The 18,465-nt window shown below is 43.6% G+C and overlaps 1 protein-coding gene across 1 annotated transcript in view; it reads right to left on the bottom strand.

Moving 5' to 3' along the window:
* The window catches only part of SLC15A1 (solute carrier family 15 member 1), a 178,212-nt gene that overhangs the window by 10,382 nt on the left and 149,365 nt on the right, over window positions 1–18,465 (bottom strand). The window contains 4 exon segments of the mRNA XM_030201355.1: window positions 122–215; window positions 2,912–3,022; window positions 6,155–6,201; window positions 17,775–17,912. Coding sequence (XP_030057215.1) covers window positions 122–215; window positions 2,912–3,022; window positions 6,155–6,201; window positions 17,775–17,912 — 390 coding nt within the window.

Below are 18,465 nucleotides of genomic sequence, written 5' to 3'. Positions count from 1 at the left end.
CTTTCCCTTTGAAAATATCCCTTAACTGTATGCAGGCTATCACAAAATTACCCCATAAACTACAGACTGCTACTCTAACTTGGTCACTTGAAATTCTGCAAAGCCAGTCTGCCATACTAACCTCATTTATTATAATTGTAAAAGAGCTCCCATATCCAAATGATATTGAATCAGCACTGCATGTAGAATTCATGTAGTAGATTTGAATATTCACTCTAGAACAATCGCACAAAATAATAATGGTATTAGTCACAAGGCCAGATTCTATATATGGCGCTTAAAAAATCTGTATGGAAAACATTTCCACCTAAGCGTATTTTATAAGTGGCACATAGATTTAGGCGCGGTATATAGAATACGCTTAGTCAATATCCTAGCACCTAAAACTACACCCATCCATTTATACCAATGAAAATGTGGCATAAATCCCGGCGTGTAGATTTAGGCACAGAGGGCCATATTCCACAACAAAACGTGTAAATTTTGGAATGCCCGCAAAACACCCATTTCCCCGCCTATAACCATGCCCCTTTTCGCCTGCGTGCATTAAACTTTAAGCACAGTGCGTTACAGAATACACTTAGGGAGTTCTGTGTGTAAATTCTAATTATTGCCAATTAGTGCTCCTTATTGCTTACACAGAGGTCCTTTTACTAAGGTGCGCTGAAAAATGGTCTGCGGTAGTGCAGATGCGTGTTTTGGGCATGCGCAGAATTATTTTTTAGCGCACCTACAAAAAAATGCCCTTTTTCTTTTTTTTGCCGAAAATGGATGTGCGGCAAAATGAAAATTGCTGCGCGTCCATTTTGGGACTGAGACCTTCCCGTAAGCCATTGACCTAGCATTAAGGCCTCACGCGGTAACTGGGCAGTAATGGTCTACGTGCGTCAAATGCCACTTGACGCGCACAGCTGCCGCGCGTCACAAAATAAAAAATATTTTGCAGACGCGCGCCAAAATTGAAATTACCGCAAGGGCCACGCAGTAACTAGGTGGTAACTCCAATTTGCCGTGTGTTGGGTGCGCAAAGGCACCTACGCGGCTTAGTAAAAGGGCCCCTAAATGCTGTTAACAACGCTGATTGGCTTGTTAAGCCAATTAAATTGTACACATTGTTATAGAATACGCTTGGATTTTGGCACAGAACTCTAAGCACGCTATATAGAATCCGGGGGATAGTGCAGTCAGGATGCATATTGCTGTACAAAAAAAAACAATTTACTTAACTGCAAGGTTCCATTCTGGGAGAGTTTACAATCTTTTGCTTTTGGCATGGCAGTTCCCTCCTGCTCCTTTGGGCTTCTAACTCAATCAAAACTGGCAAATAATGAGCCACCTAGTGTTAGGTGACAGGAAGGTGCGTAAATGGCAGTATTCTAGTCTAGTAACTTTAAATAGTTATCCCAGGCAATTGTATTCTTATATGCTATGCAAGAACAACTGTAAATATATCTGCTAATCCACTCATATAATGTCCTGATATCAATTTCAACAAATCTGTAAACACTTTTTAAACAGGATCTTCAGAGTTCACAGCATCAATGTTGCTTAAACTGAACTGAGTCAGAGTAGCAATGTGCATATCTTCATGGATCCAATATTGTTTAAGAATTATTCATCCAGCTTGCACTAGTCTTATAATACTTTTATTTAAAGGTCATCCAGCAGCCTTCAAAAGTTTCAAAATTTGATGAAACATAAAATCAAGTAGTGTTACTTACCTTATAGATGATTGCAGGTCTATAAACCCCCACCAACATGGCCAGGTTTCGGTACTTCATCAGGGAAGAGGTTCAAGAACGCATAGTAGCTCGCATAGAAAAATGGCCGCGGCTTTAATTAAAAGTATTATAAGACTAGTGCAAGCTGGATGAATAATTCTTAAACAATTTTGGATTGATGAAGATATGCATATTGCTGCTCTGACTCAGTTCAGTTTAAGCAACATTGACGCTGTGAACTCTGAAGATCCTGTTAAAAAATTGTTTACAGATTTGCTGAAATTGATATCAGGACATTATATGAGTGAATTGGCAGATATATTTACAGTCGCTCTTGCATAGCATATAAGAATGCAATTGCCTGTGATAACTGTTAAAGTTACAAGATGTGTTAATGGGCCCTGCACGTTATATATTACAGTCCTACCTATTAGATTTATCAATTTTGGTGACTTTACATAGGCTGTCAATAAGTATTCTAACCTATGCATGTAAGTGGCCACTTACATGCATAAATGACCTCCTGTAGGATACTGACTAGTGGACAAGTGCACATCATGCTTTGATGGCACCTATTTTGCTAGTGGGCATGCGCATGGGTGGATTTTAGTAGAACGTGGGCAGAGTGCACAGGTACATGCATAAATTATAGAATACTTTCATTTAGGACAGCTATGGAGCTGGAATATATGATCGTACCTTAATGTATGTGCCATTTGCACCAGTCTTTATAATGAAAAGTAGACGCCTACTTTTTTTTAAAAATAGAATAGGCATCAGTAACTAGCACCAATAGTGGGTGCCCTGTTATAGAATTGCCTTTTGGAGGGATTTCCTTTGCAACTATTTGGAGGGGAGTGCTCCCCTCTTTTTAATTTCTTCTCTCTATCCTGCCCAGTCAATGGTAGTTGCCCAATCCTTTGTCCATGGTTCCCAGATTGTGGCCTTCTCTGCAACCCAATGCACATATACCCCGTGTACAATCGTTAAATGAGGGAGTTCAACCTCATGTTTAAGACTGTAAATAGCTTACACAGCAGAAGATTGAAAGGTGACATCAAGTATTGCTGACTGTGAAATCCACCTTAATTAAAATAACTGGTCTTCAGAACAAATCCTATACGTTCACCCAAACAGGAACCCATTAGACAATTGAGCTGTAAATTTTTACTGTGAACCAAAATACTTACATTCCACGTGAAACCTGCGAATAATTGGAGACTCCCAATGTACTAAGCGGTGCCACTTTACTACCACCCACGGTTATGTTGATAATATCCATATTATTGTTGTTCACAAACCTAAGATGATAGAGTTAGGCTTTCTGGTTACCCGATTTTATTGTCAAATCAGGCTTTTCATGCAATGTATTAATTCAGTCTCTACCAGTGTACTCTACCTCTTTAATATCTAATAATGCACTTAAATAATATTTGGGAGCATTTCCCCCACTCACAGATGCCCTGTATAAGAGGCTTGGGGAGGCTAAGCCACCCCAGCCCAACCAAGACCTTCCTTTTCTCCCTGTGACCACTTCTGCGCCTGCTGGGCTATGTATCGCAATCTGCTGTGGCAGCAACAAAAACAAACAGAGCTTCCCCTCCTCAGCTGCCTGACTCACTGCCTCCCCAATTTGGTGGCGGCAAATAAATAGAAGCTCTGCATGGGGCCATAGAGCTCTGTGCTTCACTGCTGGCTCTGCCGGTTCTGCTCCTTATAATGTAACTTCCTGTTTGGGGAGGATTGGCAGAGTTGACAGCAGCGCACAGGGCTCTATGGCTCCATCCATTGTTTCTGTTTATTTGCCACCACCAAATCGGGAAGGCAGCGGGTCGGGCCGGTGGGGAGGGGTAGCTCTTGGTTTGTTTTTCTTGTTATGGCCAGGTGGAGGTGTCTATGAGCTCATGAGGCCTGTTTGTCTGTCCTAATTAGATTGTAAGCTCTGTCGAGCAGGGACTGTCTCTTCATGTTCAAGTGTACAGCACTGCGTACGTCTAGTAGCGCTATAGAAATGATAAGTAGTAGTAGTATGAGTGGGTGGGGAGGAAAAGGAGAGGCACAGGGCAACTTTGGATGGGGGGGGGGAGAGAGAGAAGAGATCCTGGATACCTGGTAGTGGAGGAAAGAAGAGATGCTCCATGGCAGGGGAGAAAGAGAGAGAGAGACAGAGGGGTGACGTTGGATGGCAGGGTGGGAAGTTGGGTGGGGGAGAAAGAGGAAATCCTGGGGGGGAGAGACAGAACCTGGATGGCTGGTTGGGGGGGGGCACAGAGAGGATATGCTTCATGGCTAGGGAAGAGGGAGACATACATAACACAGAGAAGATGCTGTATGCTGGGGGGGAGAGAAAGAGAAGACACTACATGGCTTAGGGGAGAAGGTGACATACACACACAGAGGATATACATGGCTAGGGGGAGAGGGAGACACACACACAGAGGAGATGCTACATGGCTGGGAGGGGGAGAATAAAGAGAGGAGATGCTGCATGGCAGGGGAGAGGGAGACACACACACATACACACCACTGTGTTGAAAAGTGTTCCTACTGACACAGGTGTCCTAACCCAGTGGTTCCCAAACCTGGTCCTGGAGGCCCCCCAGCCAGTCAGCCTTTCGGGATATCTGCAATGAATATTCATCAGAGAGATTTGCATGCACTGCCTCCACTGCATGCAAATCTCATGAATATTAATTATGGATGTCCTGAAAACCTGACTGGCTGGGGTGCCTCCAGGACCAGGTTTGGGAACCACTGTCCTAACAAGGATTTAAATGTGTCCTGCCACACCCCACCCTGCCTTAACCACTTTAGCCTCCCCAAACATCTAAGTCACCAACCTTCTATGCTCCCATCTTAAAGCAGACATACTAAAACAGAAGCATACTGACAATCGTAACCACAAGCTTTTCAAAAATACTGACAATTCAGTTTTGATGCAGTTAGTCATTTAACAAACATTTTAAAGAATGCTGAGCTAAACTGGAGGCCAGGTCACAACCCTACATGCATTATTGGCAGTAGCAAATGCCCAATGCACTAAAGGCTTTATCGAAAATCCAAAGCTAATAAATGGATTCAAATTAGCATGTTAACCCATGCTAATAGTAAATTTTAACATGGCTTGCTTAGGTCATAGACACCTAATCACGGTGATAGCATTTTCACCCAGACCAGACCCCTTCCCATCAAGTGCACAAACAAGAGCTTTGCAGCTCTAATGTACTCTATACCCTTCCAACATCCAAATCAAGGGACCTGGTTGCCACGATGCTCCTTTTTACCACCTGACATACTGGAGGAGTAGCCTAGTGGTTATAGCAGTAGCTGAGAATCAGGAAAGCCATGATTCAAATCCCACTCCTTCAACCAATACTTCTTGTGGCTTTGAGCAAGTCAGTTCTCCTTCTATTGCCTCGGATATAAGCTTAGGGCCTCATTTACTAAGATGTGTTAATATGATTTAAGCCTGTTATTCTCAATGAGGCCTATATACTAATTATATGTTAAAGTACATTAACTTGTTAACACCTTTTAAATAAAGTTCACTGGAGCAGATAAATGTTTTATTGTGCCTGAACATAATTTGTTATGAACTTGAATTTGGAAAGGCAAGTGGTTAAAATTCAATGCAAATCAAGGTGGATGGTTGCGTGGCTTGGTACTCCCCTTTTAGCTTAACATCCCAATCATAGGACCTGGTTTCCTTTATTATTCCACTATGATAACATGGCCGCGCCGCCCTTGGTGCTTTAAATCTTTAATTTACCTCAGTTCCAGCAGCCGCATCATTTGAAAGCCCTGCCCTATCTCTAGCCTTCCCTCCATTCGTGAGTTCATTCCACAGTCCCGCCTTCTGACGTCATTTCCTCGAGGGCGGGACTGCAGAACGAACTCACGAAGGGAGGGAAGGCTAGAGATGGGGCAGGGCTTTTAAATGATGCGGCTGCTGGAACTGAGGTAAATTAAAGATTTAAAGCACCGAGGGCGGCGGGGGATGGGGCGAAGGAGAATCGCTGGACAGGGGCAGGGTGGGAGAAGAGAGAAAGGAGATGCTGGGGGGGCGGGGGCGCGCGGGTGCCAGAGGGGGGGCGCGCGGGCGCCAACTCATAGTCTGCAGGGGGCGCCAGAGACCCTAGGACCGGCCCTGAAGGGGCCTAGTTATTGTCCTAATGTATCCCAACAACCCCCTATCAAAATGATGGAGTCATAAGTTCCAGTGCACTTTTCCCTATCTCCTTTCTCTCCCTGTCAGGTAACACCTCTCCTCAAATTCAGATAAGATTCACCACACTACTTTAACGTAAGGAGTGTAGTTGCATTTTTACAGTCGCAGAGTCTTACTGAAAAACACATGAATTGTGCTACCCTGATTAATAATTCAAGACCTGCTTAGCATGCTTTTGTGTATCAAGATGTATCATTAATCATACCTGATTGCATTTTTTCCTTTTTCTGGTTTTTTACGAATATCTGTGACCTGGTCAAAGAAAGAGATCCATATTTTACAATAAAAAATATCTGCCCTCAGAGCACATGAGCTGTATGTAACAAGCCATACATTGTATACCATACATTGTTCTGACATAGTCATCGCTGATGCTTGTATGTGAAAAAATGTGAAAGGAATCATGCCCACCCACCCCCTCAACCCCCAATGAACCCTTTTAAGAGGAGCTTAGAGCATTGCGTACTGAAGAATTGGCGCTGCCCTCTGTCAGAAGGTTCTTAGCATGGTGATTTTAATGAGAAAACAGACTACTCCAGATTGATGTGTAAAATGGAGAAATTAGTTCTTACCTGATCATTTTCTTTCCATTAGTCATTCCCTCTATTTCAGAACCTGTGAGAATAGTTGTGTCCATCAACCAGCAGGTGTAGATAGAGAACTGAGAACTGAACTGAGACATATCTCTCTTGGCATCCAGTCCAGCTCCTCAGTATTTACATAGACAAGCAGTAAGGAGAAACACAACAACCTTAAGCAACCCACTAACCTAACATGAACCAAATGAGCAAATATGTGTGGACCTCTTTTATCTCTGGACAACTTGTAGAGGACAAGAGATATGCAGGAAGCAGCATCCAAGGTGACAGTCATTATTTGAACCATTACATCACACTGACTAAACATTTCAGAAACCTCGGGCGGGCCTCTATAACAATGGGAAGGACTAATGGAATGAAAATTATTAGGTAAGACCTAATTTCTCCTTTCATTACATAGCTCCACACTATTCAAGAACCTTCTTTGGGACAATTAAGTAGATGGAGTATCTTTCTTGTCCCTAATCAGCCTGGGGAACTGGAAAAATGGCCCAGAACACCAGCAAGAAATCTACGGTGGCCTGAACCATGACCACCTTGGTTCCCTTTCGACAAGGAGACTGCAAGAAGAGAGGAGAATCTGGGCAGGAGAACTCCAACTTGTAACCTTCTGTAAGAATATTCAGAACCCACAGGTCTGATGTGATTTTGGCCCACTCCTCCCAAAATTCCTGAAGATGTCCTCCTACTGGAAGAAGTGAAGCTTTGGAGGTATTGGACGCTGTAGCTGACTAAGAGGAGAACTTCCTGTCTGCATGAAAGGAAGATTGGTGTGCCTGAAAGTGGGACTTCTGACCATATTGCTGATGACCAGGCCAGTTCCATCTGCTGTCTGGAAAATGAGATCGAGAGCCCCCTGAAGATGGATAACTAGAGGCTTTCAGATCATCCTCCTGCAACCACTGTGGCTTAGTTTCCCCTAGTTCTTTCACTAAGTTACTGAGATCTTATCCAAATAGCCACTCCTCGAAAGGGCAGTTTAACTAGATGTATTATTTTAAAGCAATCCCTAGAGTGGGTGGGATCCTGGCTTCCAAGCATGCTGCAACATCCACCCTGTAGTGCCTGGGAAAGGTATGCAGTGTCGACTATGTCACTGCCTTGCAAATATCCGCCAGAGACAGTAATATAGTTCCCACCCAGAATGTCGCTGTATGCCTCGTAGAATGAGGCCACAAGGTCTGAAGAGCCTGCTTCCCCACAAGAAAATAAGCTAACTTGATAGTCTTCTTCATCTAGCAATTGTGGGCTTGGAAGCCATGAGGCCAAGCCTCTTTTACCAAAAAGCACAATCTGTCTGATTTGCAAAACTCATTTGCAACTTCCAGATATCTAATGAGGATTCTACCCACATCGAGAAGCTTCAAGGAAGAATACTAAGCCTCTTTTTCCTCTGCAAAAGGATGAAAGCTCCACATACTGGTTAAGATGAATTACTGATACCACTTCTGGAAGAAAAGAAGGAACCGTGCGCAGGGAGACTCCCGCCTCCAAAAAGATGTGACTTTGATGCTGCAACCGCTGCCCAATGCCACAACCAGAGTTGCTGGTGTGCCATGACAGCTAAAGACATACTGTGGGCCGTAATCCCGTAACATGTTATAAATATCATCCACCAAGTAGGCGCCCGTTATGGTGCCCTTCTTGTGTTGTCGACTGTTGATGCCACTTCAGTGCCTTGTTCCAGCAAGCCTTCTAGCTTCCTACCCTGTAGGTCTTTTAGGGCAATGCCCCCTTCCACCAGCAAGATCACTGCAATAACCAGGGAGTGCACTCTGATAAGCTGCAATTTATTTTTCTCCTCCGGAACTAATGGGTAAAGGCAAGCCATGGCTCTTCCCACGTAGCCCTGAATCTAGTGACACCCATTCTGCTGTAATCAGGTCCTGAATGTCCAGATGCATTGGGAAGGCCTTAGATAGACCTCTAAACCCCCTCATGATCGATGGAACTCCTGATGCCGAAGGAAAAGACTCCTCAGTGAAAGCATTGCCAGTGCCTCAGAAATAAGAGTACTGATCTCCGCATTATAAAAGAACCTCAGTACTTTTGGATCATCCCTCTCCTCAGGAGGGAACTCTCCCTCCTCTAATGGCTCCTTTAATGGTGGCCACATCAGATAAGGAGGGAGAAGCAGAGATACCCTCATCTGCCCACCCCTGGAGGTATGAATGAGACCTCTTAGGAACCAGAGGGGCAGTGGAGCGAAAATCTGAAGCACCCTGCAGCAATTCTGACTTTCTCTGCATCGATAAATAGGCCTAGTGCAAGAGCAATATAAACTCTGGAGATAACAAAGATCCCGATGCAACTGTTGGGCCTTATTTTAACATTCATGTTGACAACCCTTCCAACTCCTATGCTTCTAAATTCCTCACTCTGACATCCTCCTTTAACCTCCAACTATGCTCTACCACCCCTACTCACTGTAATGGCCATTGTCTCGACCTCGTCCTCTTCTCCTCCTGCTCTCCTTCCAACTTCTGCACCTCAGTCCTTCCTATCTCAGATCATCACCTAATCACCCTCACACTTCATCACCCTCCCCCTCAACCTCGCCCAACTATAACCACTGCCTTCAGGAATCTCCAAGCTGTCGACCCCCCTACCCTATCCTCTCACATCTCCAATCTCTTCCCTTCCATCTCGTCTTCTGAATCTGTCGACACGGCTGTCTCTACCTACAATGAAATCCTCTCCACTGCTCTGGATACCCTAGCACCATCTGTCTCTCGCCCCACTAAGCGCATTAATCCTCAGCCCTGGTTAACCCCTTGCATCCGTTACCTTCGCTCCTGCACCCGATCTGCTGAACGACTCTGGAGGAAATCTCACACCCTGTCAGACTTCACCCATTACAAATTCATGCTATCCTCCTTCCAGTCCTCCCTATTCCTTGCCAAACAGGAATATTATTCTCAATTAATCAATTCTCTTGGCTCCAACCCTCGTCGCCTCTTCGCCACCCTCAACTCCCTACTTAAAGTGCCCTCCGCTCCCCCCCCCCCCTCACTCCTCAAACACTTGCTGACTACTTCCGTGATAAAGTGCAGAAGATAAACCTTGAATTCACTTCCAGGCCTTCTCCTCCCTGTGACATCTTAACCCACTCCCTCAACCAACCTAACCTGGCCTCCTTCTCCTCCTTCCCTGAGATCACCGAAGAGGAAACTGCTCGCCTTCTTTCTTCATCTAAGTGCACCACCTGTTCCTCTGATCCCATTCCCACCAATCTGCTTACCAACATCTCTCCTACAGTTAACCCCTCAATCTGTCACATCCTCAACCTCTCTCTCTCCACTGCTACTGTCCCTGACACCTTCAAGCACGCTGTAGTCACACCACTTCTCAAAAAACCATCACTTGACCCCACCTGTCCCTCCAACTGCCACCCCATCTCTCTCCTACCCTTCCTCTCCAAACTACTTGAACGCGCTGTCCACAGCCGCTGCCTTGATTTCCTCTCCTCTCTGGCCGTCCTCGATCCGCTTCAATCTGGCTTTCGCCCACTACACTTGACAGAAACGGCACTCTCTTAAGTCTGCAATGACCTGTTCCTTGCCAAATCCAAAGGTTACTATTCCATCCTCATCCTCCTCGACCTATCTGCCGCCTTTGACACCGTCAATCATAATTTACTTCTTGACACACTGTCCTCATTCGGGTTCCAGGGCTCCGTCCTCTCCTGGTTCTCTTCGTATCTCTCCCAACGCACCTTCAGAGTATTTTCTAATGGCTCTTCTTCCACCCCCGTCCCGCTCTCTGTTGGGGTTCCTCAAGGATCTGTCCATGAACCGCTTCTTTTCTCGATATACACCTCTTCCCTGGGCTCGCTGATCTCATCACATGGTTTCCAGTACCATCTCTATGCTGATGACACCCAGCTTTACCTCTCCACTCCCAACATCACAGTCGAAACCCAGGCCAAAGTTTCGGCCTGCCTCTCAGACATCGCTGCCTGGATGTCCAACCGGCATCTGAAACTGAACATGGCAAAGACTGAGCTCCTTGTCTTTCCACCCAAACCCTCTTCTCCTCTTCCCCCACTTTCCGTCTCTGTTGACAACGCCCTCATCCTCCCCGTCTCTTCAGCCCGCAATCTCGGAGTCATTTTCGACTCCTCCCTCTCCTTCTCTGCCCATATCCAGCAGACAGCTAAGACCTGTCGCTTCTTCCTCTTTAATATTAGCAAAATTCGCCCATTCCTCTCTGAACAGACCACCCGAACCCTCGTCCACTCGCTCGTTACCTCTCGTCTTGACTATTGCAACCTTCTCCTCGCTGGCCTCCCGCTTAGCCACCTATCCCCCCTTCAATCTATCCAAAATTCCGCCGCACGTCTTATCTACCGCGTGAACCGTTACTCTCATATCACCCCTCTCCTCAAGTCGCTTCACTGGCTCCCGATCCGTTACCGTATACAGTTCAAGCTTCTCCTATTGACCTTCAAGTGCACTCAATCTGCAGCCCCCCATTACCTCTCTACCCTCCTCTCCCCGTATGTTCCCACCCGTAACTTCCGCTCTCAGAACAAATCACTCCTATCTGTACCCTTCTCTACCACCGCCAACTCCACACTCCGCCCCTTCTGCCTCGCATCACCTTATGCCTGGAACAGACTTCCCGAGCCCATACGCCATGCGCCCTCCATGCCCATTTTCAAGTCCTTACTCAAAGCCCATCTCTTCTCCCTTGCTTTTGGTACCTAACCACCTTCCCCATTCATGATACCTACACTGACTACATAGTTTGTTACCTTTAGATTGTAAGCTCTCTTGAGCAGGGATCGTCCTTCCCCATGCTTAAACTTGTACAGCGCTGCGTAACCCTGGCAGCGCTATAGAAATGCTAAGTAGTAGTAGTAGTAAAATGTTGGCTATGCTCTGCACACGGATCAGACAGAGACCACTCCTCACTGCCAGCTGGCTCTGACAAAATGGCGCCCATTCCCGTGCTCTCCTGAATCAAACTGCGCACCAGCCCTGCTGGAGAGCCCGAAGACCCTGGCATATTTGGATGATTCACCAAATCCGAAGATGTGCTGCCGCCAACTGTTCCTCTGCGTCCCGCAGGATTTCCAGCTTGCACACACTGCAATGCACCGACACCGGCTGGCAGGTCCCACAGCGGGAACATCACATAACTGCCTTTGCGGGAGTTGTAAATCACCCCGACTGTCACAAGCACAGCACAAAATGTCCCAAGCAGTGAGTTGGAATCCCTCCACCACACCAAGTAGAACATGCAGCCCTCCAAGCGGTCCTGAATCAAACTTTAGTTGGATTTACCACTGCCGGCTGCTCCCCCCAAGCTCACAGTCTCCACAAGCCTTAACACAGATGAGAAAGGCTCAGGACTGATAATCTGTCCCACACTCTCCAGAAAACCTCTTTCCTTCTCCTTTTTTTTTTTTTTTAGGTAGTTGTGCTGCTGGAAAAGGAGAGCTCTACAGGAAACAGGGGAGAGGTGAAGGGAGGGAAGAAGTAAATTCACGGGGCACCAGAAACAGAGATCTGAAGAGCTCCAGAAATTACCCTGCAGACTCAAGCCACCCGCAAAACTCATCTGGGGACCAGTTGACCAACTGGACCAGGAGCAAAGCACTGAAAACCACAGACTGAAAAGTGTGTCCATCTACCTGCTGGAGATAGAAAATACTAAGGAGCTGGACTGGATGCCAAGAGATACATGTCTCAGCTTAGTTCTCTATCTCCAGCTGCTGGTTGATGGGCACAACTATTCCCACAGATTCTGGAACAGTGGGAAACTACATATTGGAAAAAAAGTAATTCAAAATTCCATGCACCAACAGATATCCATTCTAACTCAAACCTAATATGACTCAAAGGAGGTTAATTGTTTTACAGGGTCCCCAGGTTAAGTAAGCAGGAAAGTGCCTATTTTGGTGCTATTTTATAAAGACACATGGAGGAGCATTTTTGATATTATGCCCAAATTTGATTTTGGACATTTTGTCCAACATGGTCATTTTCGAACCAGAAATATGTCTATCTTTTTAGTTCAAAAATCATCCTATTTTAGATGGTTTTGTGCTGAGTGCATCTTTATTTAAGGGCCATTTTCAAGCAAAAAACATCCAAGGGAAAAATACACAAAAACAAGCCATTGGGATGTCTAGGGGCCAGCAGTCTTACTAGACTGTCCACACAGACATCCCAGCAGAGCAGTGGGGCAGCCTAAGGGGCCACTTGAGTGAACTTCACATCAAAGGTCCCAGGTACACATTACATCATAACCCTCTTATATTGTATGGTGAGTCCTCCAGGAATATTAAAAAATTTTACTGTACCCAACTGTACACCACTATAATAGTCCTTACACCTGTAGATATCACCTTTATATGGGTTCAGTATGTATTTTGTGGTTTTGGGGGCGCTCACACTTTCTACCACAAGTGTACCAGTTAGAGTGGGATATGGGCCTAGGTCCCCTTCTCTACAGGCACTACATCAACTACTAGGCTACTCTAGGGACCTGCTTGCCACTCTAAGAGGAATGGCTATTATATCTACAGCCTGGTATATACCATCACTTTCACATCTTAGGGGGATGGGAGAGGGTCAGTGACCACTGGGGAATTAAAGGGGGATCATGCCTTTATCCCTCCAGTGGTCATCTGGTTTGTTTGGGCAGCATTTTGGCACTTAGTCGTTATTGAAACAGGTCTGACAAAAAAAAACATTCTATTTTCTGCCCTGGACATTTTCGCAATGGTGCATTATCACAGAAAAATGTCCAAATCATAAGCCCACCCACAACACACCTCCAACACGCCCCTTTGAAATTTAGACAAACTGTATAGAAAAAGTCTTAAAAATGAGTTTCAAAAATAGCGATGCTGGTGTTTTTGGAAAAAAAAAATAGTGTATCTGCCACTTTGTGCCATTTTTTGGATGTTGCTCTATTTCAAAAATCAACCCCTTGATGTAACAACTTCCCAAGTTAATACCCATGCAAAGTGTTCATATGGTTTTTCCGGTTAGTAAAGTCGAACTGTTTTTATAAAAGACTGGTGTGTGAATGAAATTCTTAAAGCTGAACTTTTCAAGAACTTGAGCGGTGATAGCGAAACCCACCAGCCTACTGGGATCTATCCTGGCCCCCGGCCTATGCCCAGCTCAGTGGGACCAGGGTTATATTTAAATGACATGTAGCAATAAAATAAAATGGAATAAGATAAGATACAAGCATAATAATTTTCAGATACCAATAAATATCTCACAGATTAGAATTCCAGCAAAGTCCAAACAGTAGAAATCCAACAAATAGGATAGCTATAATATACAAAGCAACATTATCAACAATGAAAAAGAAAAAATACTTCAAACTACAGAGAAACATTTGGGCATAAGTATCACAATGTCAGGAAAAAGAACATTTTGAGGCTCATTTTCGAAACAGAAAAATATCAAAAAAGTGGCACAAAATGGCAGGTGGATGTTTTTTTGCCAAAACGTCCAAATCGCTATTTTCAAACCCCATTTTTAAGATGATTTTCTATGCATTAAGTCCAAATCACAAGTGGATGGAATTTGGGCATTCCCAAAACTTGGACATTTTTCTACCATAATGGAAAAAAGCAAAAACGTCCAGGGCTAAACATTAACGTTTCAGTCATGACTAAGTCAGAAAAAGGTGCCCTAAATGACCACTGGAGGATTAAGGCATGATCTCCCCTTTACTCCCCCCCCCAGTGGTCACTGAACTCCTCCCAACCCCCTAAGATGTGAAAGAAGCAGTATATACCAGCCTGTATGACAACTTCAGATGTTATGGCCAGTCCTATTAGAGCAGTAAGCAGGTCCCTGCAGTAGCTTAGTGGTCAGCGCAGTCCACTATAGAGAAGGGAACCCAAGCCCATATCCCACTCTAACTGTTACACTTGTGGTGGAAAACATGAGCCCTCCAAAACCCACCCAAAACCTACTGTACCCACATAAAGATGACACCTGTGGACATAAGGGCTATTGTAGTGATGCATAGTTGGGAACACTAGGTTTTTTAGTGGGGTTTGGAGGGCACACCATAGACTATAAGGGTGAGATATGTACCTGGGATCTTTTATGTGAAGTCCATTACAGTGCCCCCTAGGGTGCCCCACTACTCTGCTTGGATGTCTGTGTGGCCAGTCTACTAAGAATTCTGGTCCCTTATATATCCCAATGGTTTGTGTTTGTTTTTCCCTTGGACGTTTTTTTTTTTCTTGAAAATGACACTGAGCACAAAAACATCTAGCAAATGGCCAATTTCAAAACAAAGAGATTGACATAAAAAATCACTATGTTCGCCACTTGATTTATGGGCATATTCAGCAAAACACCCAAAATTGAATTTAGACATCACATTGAAAATGTCTCGCCACATATACATTATAAGAGGTTAAAATGTATCAAAACAAACTAAGGGGTAGGTTTACTAAGGTGTGCTATAGGCACGTTAGTGTTTTTAACTCGTGTTAATGGTTGACGCGCGTTAAAAGCTAATGCGCCTATAGGAATGTATAGGCACGTTGGCATTTAACACGTTTTAACTTTAAAGGCGTGTTAAAAATGCTAACACACCTTAGTAAACATACCCCTAAGATAATGTGACCAAAAATTATTATATAAAATTTTACTTTTAAATATGCTGCGTTATAAATGATGAAACCAATAAGAGAGCAATTTTATCATTAAAAATACTCTAGAATGGAGCACTCTAAAAACATATCATACATATCATTATCTCACACATTAATCAGATAACATTCAAAATGACTTCTCAGTTTAAAACTAATAGTAAACTACTCCTAGCAATGTACAGATCATAAAATAAACATAAATATAAATAATCCTCTTAATAGGATCAAATTCTTTTTCAAAAATCAAAAAACATTCTTATAATATAACTGTAACATGCTAAGTTCAAATTCAAACATAAAATATCACTAAATCAAGATTAAACATGGGCCAGACGATATTCAGTGCGAGTTAACCAGCCAAGAATGGCCGCCGACCAGTTAACTCGCTAGTCGGCGGCTAACCAGTCATTTTCAGCAGCTCTTAACTGGTTATTTTCACTGAAAATGAATGGTTAGTGCCTAAGTGCAAGCCACCTATATTGGGGGTGCTCTGTTTAGGAGGTGGAGTTCAGTTAACTGATTTTCAGAGCTAACCAACCAGTGTTAGCACATCAATAAGACCACAGAGACAGCAATCCTATCTTTGGGCTTCTTTTACAAAGCTGCACTAGCAATTCCTGGGGCCCTATTACAAAGCGGCGGTAAGCCCAACGCGGGCTTACCGTACTCTATCCTGGAAATATTGCTGGTAGTTCCGGCTCAAGCATGTGCCATTTCTGGCGCTCCAGGAAAATGTATTTTTTTGTAGTGCGGTGCTAATCTGGCAGTAATCAGGCATTGCCACGCACTGCCCGGTTACTGCCCTTACCACCACCTCAATGGGTGGTAGTAAATGCTCCCCGCTGCATGTTTACCCAGCGGTAATCACTGCCTGGTTACCACCGGGTTAGCACAGGAGCCCATACTGCCACCTCAGTGGGTGACGGTAAGTGCTCCCCACCCGAAATGGCAGCGTGGCAAGTGGTTCATTTGCCGTATGGCCATTTCTTTAACCCTTTAGTGTCCAATGTTCACATCAATCTGTTCCCATATGGCTTATTACGGGAACATTGGACACTAAAAAACAAAAAGACCACAGCAGGTAAAAGAAGGCCTCAGTTAAAAACACATGCCAACGCAAGTGCAGGCCCTTTTTACTGCAGCTTGGTAAAAGGACCTGACCCCTCTGTGATTATTGCTCCAAGCCTACATATTTACCAAGCACCCAGAGCCTTCAGATCAGCTAATAAGGCTCTATTAGAAGCTCCTTCATGCATGTGGTAAAATTAGAATATCGCTCTTCTATTTTTAACATTGTAGGGTCACAACTGTGGCCACTCAAACTGAGAGAAACTCAGAATTTGGAAATATTTAAAAAGGAATTTAAAACAATGCTGTTTCATCAGGCTTATAATGTGATTTAAAATAGAGTCTGTGGAGCTATTTATGGAGTCTTTTTGTAGTAGTGGAGTTCACAACAGAAATTCTGACATAGGATGATTGAAGAATTATTTTTCTTTTTTAATGATTGAGGAATTTTTGATTGTAATTTTATTTTTTACTTAGAGCCCTATTTACTAAGCTGTACTATAGGCACACTAGTGCTAAAAATTAGTGCACGCTAAATGCTGGAGACACCCATAGGAATACGCTAGCGCACCTTAGTCAACAGAGCCATTAATGTTTGTTTATATTTTTGTATATAAAATTGTGTGTATATTGATTGCAATCCACTGAGAATTTTTGAGATCGTACGGAATATAAATATTTTCAATAAATAAATTTAACCCTTCAAAAAATGTAGCAGATTGGTGAGGTAAGATTTCCCTTGGCAAAATCCATGTTGACGTTGCCCATTAATCCATGCCTATGCAAATGTTCAGTAATTTTTTTCTTTATATTAGCTCTACCGTTTTTACCTGCACTGACATCAGGCTCTCCAGTCTACATTAGATTAATCAGGAATATGTGTAACTTGCCAAGATATCACCATTGGGCAAGTTTTAGTTCACTAAAGTTTTGTTTATGTTGTGTTAGATTATCAACTGTGCAGTGATGAGATTTTTTTTTGAGTGATGGTAGTTCTTTCCCCTAAGGGTCATGAAGATCAAGTTGTCTTTCTTGTTCAGGATGAACACAAAGCTGGACTCAGTGGTCAAGTCTCAGTACCCCAGCGGCCTCCATCGTAGTGAGGACATGGAAGGGGGGTTATATATGCATTTATTTGTGTCAATTAGAATAATTCTAATTGGTAGATTTGACTGTAATATTTTTAAAACAAGAAAAAATATTTTTTTCACTCAACGAATAGTTAAGCTCCGGAATTCGTTGCCGGAATATGTGGTAACAGCAGTTAGCGTATCTGGGTTTGAAAAAGGTTTTGACAAGTTCCTGAAAGAAAAGTTCATAAACTACTTATCCCTGAGGTCGGTAACATGAAATCTTGCTACTCTTTGTGACTCTGCCAGGTACTTGTGATCTGGACTGGCCACTGTTGGAAGCAGGATACTGGGCTGGATGGACCATCAGTGTGACCTAGTATGGCTATTCTTATGTTCTTACTTAAGGAGGCAAAGTGGTTTTGTATTGCATTTGACTTTACTTACCAAATTGGTATAGTTTTTTACTAATAGGGTCTGCCTTTCTCCTGCAATAGCAGGTATATTTACCACTCTTTCATCCATATCACTTTTAAGAGTTATAGTCTTTAACTCAGTAGTTGTAAAGGTTCTGTAGCCATCTGCCTGTGAAAGAAAACAGAACTTTTTTCCATGCAGTAATGACCCTGCTTTTATAAGCATTTTTGTTTGTTTGATATTGCTGTGCTTGATGCATTATTTTTCATATATAACAGTCTTTCACAGTTCTCTTAGTCAACTCTTTCCTATATATATTCTTTCAGGCATCCCTGTAAAGCCTTTCCCATGTCAGTACAACCATTCCCTGCAAAGTCACTGACAGGTGGTAACTCTGAAATGGGTACAGAAAACAAAATCAAAGACATGGGTGAGATCAGATAAGGAAACCCTCAACCCATCTGTTCTGTGGTGTTCAAAAATTGGAAATGGAAAAGGGTGATTACAAATAAGATCAAGACAGATAGGCAGAGAGGCCAGTGAACAAAGAAAAAATGAGTAATGCATTTAACACCTACCCCCCTAATTCTGTAAAAGTCGCCAAAATTGCACTTGCAAATTTGGGCATGCATCCGAATTGTACACTCAATTTAATTAACTAGATAATTAGTGCCAAAATTTAACAAGCAATTATTGGCACTAATTAAATTTAATTGAACTC

Source organism: Microcaecilia unicolor, chromosome 4 (genome assembly GCF_901765095.1).
Source record: "Microcaecilia unicolor chromosome 4, aMicUni1.1, whole genome shotgun sequence".
NCBI classification, from domain to species: domain Eukaryota; kingdom Metazoa; phylum Chordata; class Amphibia; order Gymnophiona; family Siphonopidae; genus Microcaecilia; species Microcaecilia unicolor.
Note: the sequence above shows the minus strand (reverse complement) of the source record. Positions and strands in the feature narration are given on the sequence as shown.